The sequence below is a fragment of the Penaeus monodon genome, chromosome 44, assembly GCF_015228065.2.
Source record: "Penaeus monodon isolate SGIC_2016 chromosome 44, NSTDA_Pmon_1, whole genome shotgun sequence".
NCBI lineage: Eukaryota > Metazoa > Arthropoda > Malacostraca > Decapoda > Penaeidae > Penaeus > Penaeus monodon.
This window is the reverse complement of record NC_051429.1, coordinates 4,354,776-4,359,829: the sequence shown is the minus strand read 5'-3', so window position 1 is coordinate 4,359,829 and position 5,054 is coordinate 4,354,776. Positions and strand designations below refer to the sequence as shown.

Here is a 5,054-nt window from a genome sequence, read left to right as displayed (position 1 = left end):
ACATACAAAAGGGAAACCATATGGTGGATTTGTAATAGGGCTTTCCCTTTTAAAGGTGGTTTGTAGAGCATATGAGAGTACTACAAAAAGGGTAAGCCATAAACCAGATGCATCTTTGTATTAAAAATTATTTTTTTCTGTTTGTGCTGTATATGTTTTTCTTTTTAGTGTTTTTTCAAGTTTGAGAAGTTTTAATCGATATTTCTTGTTTTTAGTCTTTAGACTTTTTATCCACATGCACTACCCTCACTGACCGGGGGGGATTAGAAAGATGGCCACGAATGTCCACAGGTTTAAAAAGATGCTTCTCCCCCTCTCAAAAAAAGTCACAGAGTGGAAGACGTTGGGTGTTTTTTACACGAGTGTCCTGACTTTTGCATGATTTTAGATCAAGATTTCATGAGGAAATTCTTTATTTTTTATAAAATAGTATGATATATATTAATATATATATATAATATTATATTATATATATATATATATTAATAATATTTTTTTTTTTTTTTTTTTTTTTTTTTTTTAAAGGGAAAAATAAATGGAATCAAGGAATTAATTTTGATATATGGTCCCCATGCACAAACACACATTATATTATGTAATAAATAATATTACATATTAATATATACATACACACACACACACACACACACAAAACACACACACACACACACCACAACACCACACCAACACATATATAATATATATATATATATATATATATATATATATATTTAATTTTATGTAATATTATATATATATAATAATATATAAATAATAATATATATTATATATAATAAAATATTATATTATATATATTATATATATTATTATATATATATAATATATATTATATTATAATATATATATTTTATTATTTTTTAAAATTTATTATATATTAATTTTAATATTATAATAAAATATATATAATATATATATATATATATAATATATATATATAATATATTTTATATATATATATATATATATATATATAATATATATATATATATTATATATATATATATTAATTATATTATATATAATATATATATAAAATATTAAAATATATATATATTTTATATATATTATATTATATATATATATATATATATATATATATAATTTTTTTTTTTTTTAAAAAAAAAAAAAAAAAAAAAAAAAAAAAATATATATATATATATATAATAATATAATAATTTTTAATATTTTAATATTTTATATATAAACTATTTTATAAAAAAATACAAGAAGTTCCTCATTAACCCTTGATCTAAAATCGTAAAAGCGGACATCGGAAAAAACAGCCAACGTTTTCCCACCTTGACTTTATTGATGACGGGGAAAAGCATCTTTTTTCAAACGGGACATTCGTGGCCATTTTCTAATCCCCCCCCGGTCAGGGACGGTAGGAGGGATACAAAGTCTATGAAGACTAAAACACAAGTAATATCGATTAAAACTTCATCAAACTTGACAAAACTACATAATAAGAATAACATATACAGCACAAATCAGAAAAAAATAAGTTTTAATATCGAAGATGCATCTGGTTTATGGCTTATCCTTTGTATGTACTCTCATATGCTCTACTAAACCACCTTTCAAAGGAAAGGCCCTATTACAAATCTCACAGCAGTATGGCTTCTCCTTTGTATGTACTCTTATATGTCTCACTAGGCTAGTTTTCTGTGAGAAACCCTTATTGCAAAACTCACAGCTGTATGGCTTCTCCTTCGTATGTACTCTCATGTGCTTTACTCGACTATGTATGTATGAGAAGGCCTTATTGCAAATCTCACAGCTGTATGGCTTCTCTTTTGTGTGTATTCTCATGTGAATTACTAGAGTATATTTTTCTGAGAAATCTTTATTGCAAATCTCACAACTATATGGTTTCTCTTTTGTATGCACTCTCATATGCCTAACTACATGACTTTTCACATAGAAGGCCTTATTGCAAATCTCACAGTTATATGGTTTCTCCTGTGTATGAACTCTCATGTGGTTTACTTGACTACTTTTTGATGAGAAGGCTTTATTGCAAATGTCGCAACTGTATGGCATCTCTTTTGTGTGTATTCTCATGTGGTTTACTAGAGTATATTTTTCTGCGAAGTCTTTATTGCAAATCTCACAGCTGTATGGTTTCTCCCTTGTATGCACTCTCATATGCCTTACTACATGACTTTTCACATAGAAGGCTTTATTGCAAATCTCACATCTGTATGGCTTTTCTTTTGTATGTACTCTCATGTGACTTTCTAGACGATATTTCTGAAAAAAACCTTTGTTACAAATCTCACAGCTGTATCGCTTCTCCTCTGTGTGTAATCTCCTATGACGCGCTAGATTAGCTCTATGCGGAAAGTTCTTGTTACAAATATCACATTTGTATGGCTTCTCTGTTGCATGTACTCTCATATGAATTGCTACATTAGATTTCCTTGAGAAGTCTTTGTTACAAATTTCACAACTGTATGGCTTCTCCTTAGTGTGTGTTCTCATGTGCCTTACCAAACTAATTCTCCATGAGAATGTATTGTTGCAAATCTCGCAGCTATATGGCTTCTCTTTTGTATGTACTACTGTGTGCTTTACAAGATTACTTCTCTCAGAAAAGGCCTTATTGCAAATCTTGCAGCTATATGGCTTCTCCTTTGTATGTGTTCTCATGTGCCTCACCAGATTTTTTTTCGTGAGAAGGTATTGTTGCAAATTTCACAGATGTATGGTTTCTCTTTTGTATGTATTCTAATGTGCGTTACAAGGTGACTTTTTTTAGAAAATGTCTTAATGCAAGTGTCACAGCTATATGACTTCTTCTTTGTATGAACTCTAATGCGTTTCACCAAATTATGTTTCTGTGAGAAGGCCTTGTTGTAAAGTTCATAGCTGTATGGTTTCTCCTCTGTATGCATTGTCATATGATTCAAAAAACTAGATTCATATGGGAAGGCCTTGCTGCATATCTCACAGTTGTATGGCTTCCCCTCTGTATGTATGTCAATATGCTTTTCTAGATCGCTTTTGGATGGGAATCTCTTATTGCAAATCTCACAGTTGTATGGCTTCTCCTTTGTGTGGACTCCCATGTGAATGTTGATGTGACTCTTTTGAAACACTTCTTTGCCACAAACCTCACATGCAAAACATTTACTTGTGGATTCAACTATTAGTTGTTTTTCCTCCTTCAGTCTTTCCTCGTACATCACTCGAAACCCATCTGATGAACACGTCTTCCCACAGTCCTTAGCCGTAAATGGTACTTTTGACATGTCATTACAATCCTGAACCAAGTTACATGAGTCTTTTGCATATGATTCATGTCTCAGATCAAGAGGATTATGAAGGAAAAGATTTTCACGTATTACATTCACGTTACACACTTCATTTCTCGGTTCATCTCCATAATCAAGTGGTTCCTCCTTTATTTCCAGGCATGTATCTTCGGTGACATCTTCGCTGAGCTCTTCTTTGACGCTGACTCCCGTGCCGACTATTTCTTTACCCGTGAATGGGGCCGAAGGCATGCCGTCACCGAGGAAACTCATCATCACCCTGTGAACGGAAAATAGAACCAAAATAACAGACTGCTTTAACAACAATGCTAAAAATTAAAAATCTTAAACACAGATACATAACTATACACATATAAACATATATATACAGAAATACAAATATATATACATATATATAAATATATATATATATATATATATATATATATATATATAGGTATATATTTATATATATATGAATGCATATATACAACTATTCATAAATGTTTAAATAAATGAATATAAATACCTATACATATATAAATATTCATATATAGAATCATATATATATATATTTATTGATAAATGAAATATATATATATATATATATATATATATATATATATATATATATATATATATATATATATATATAAAATATATATTTATATATATATATATATATATATGTAGATATATATATAAATAATTATATAAACTTCATATACATATGTATATAAATAAATAATCATATATATTTAATATTCACATAAATATATTATAAGTATACGAGAATGTCTAACTCTCTCTCTCTCTTTTCTCTCTCTCTCTCTCTCTCCTCTCTCTCTCTCTCTCTCTCTATATATATATATATATATAATATATATATATATATATATATATATATATATATATACATATATATATATATATATATATATATATATATATATATATATATTATATATATATATATATATATATATATATAAATATAAAATATATATATATATATGCTATATAAGTAATTTTAAATATATATTCACACAAAAACATAAATAAAGGTATATAAACATATATACTTATGTATGAATATATACACATATATGAACATATATATATATATATATATAAACATATATATATATATATATATATATATATATATATATATATATATATAATATATATATATATTATATATATATATAAATATATATATATATATATATATATATATATATATATATATATTTTATATATATATATATATATATTATATATATATATAAAATATATATATATTCATATGTATATATAACATATATGTATCTATCTATCTATTTATCTATCATTCTATATATCCATCAATCTTTTCTATCTCTCTCTCTATCTATCTATCTATCTATCTATATATATATATATATATATATATATATATATATATATATATATATATATATATATATATATATATATATCCAAGCATACCATATATGTGTATGTAAATAAATCTATGTATCCATTTATTATATATATACACATTCATTTATAAAAATAAATTTGTATTTGTATTAGTATGTACAAATATATTTATATATATATATATTATATATATATATATATATATATATATATATATATATATATATATATATATATATATATATATGTATATATATATAGATATATAGATATAGATAATATAGATATAAATATATATCTATATCTATATCTATTTTTATCTATCTATCTATATATCTATCTATATATATT

General features: G+C 25.0%; 1 protein-coding gene across 1 annotated transcript; it reads right to left on the bottom strand.

Moving 5' to 3' along the window:
* Nucleotides 1-1,551: 1,551 nt before the first annotated feature.
* On the bottom strand, nt 1,552-2,690 carry LOC119568540 (zinc finger protein 271-like). The gene is made up of 2 exons (XM_037917079.1): nt 2,236-2,690; nt 1,552-2,196 (listed from the first exon to the last, which is right to left on the bottom strand). The coding sequence occupies exons 1-2, from the start codon at nt 2,671-2,673 to the stop codon at nt 1,552-1,554; spliced, it is 1,083 nt and encodes a 360-aa protein (XP_037773007.1). The 5' UTR covers nt 2,674-2,690.
* Between the last annotated feature and the right edge of the window lie 2,364 nt (nt 2,691-5,054).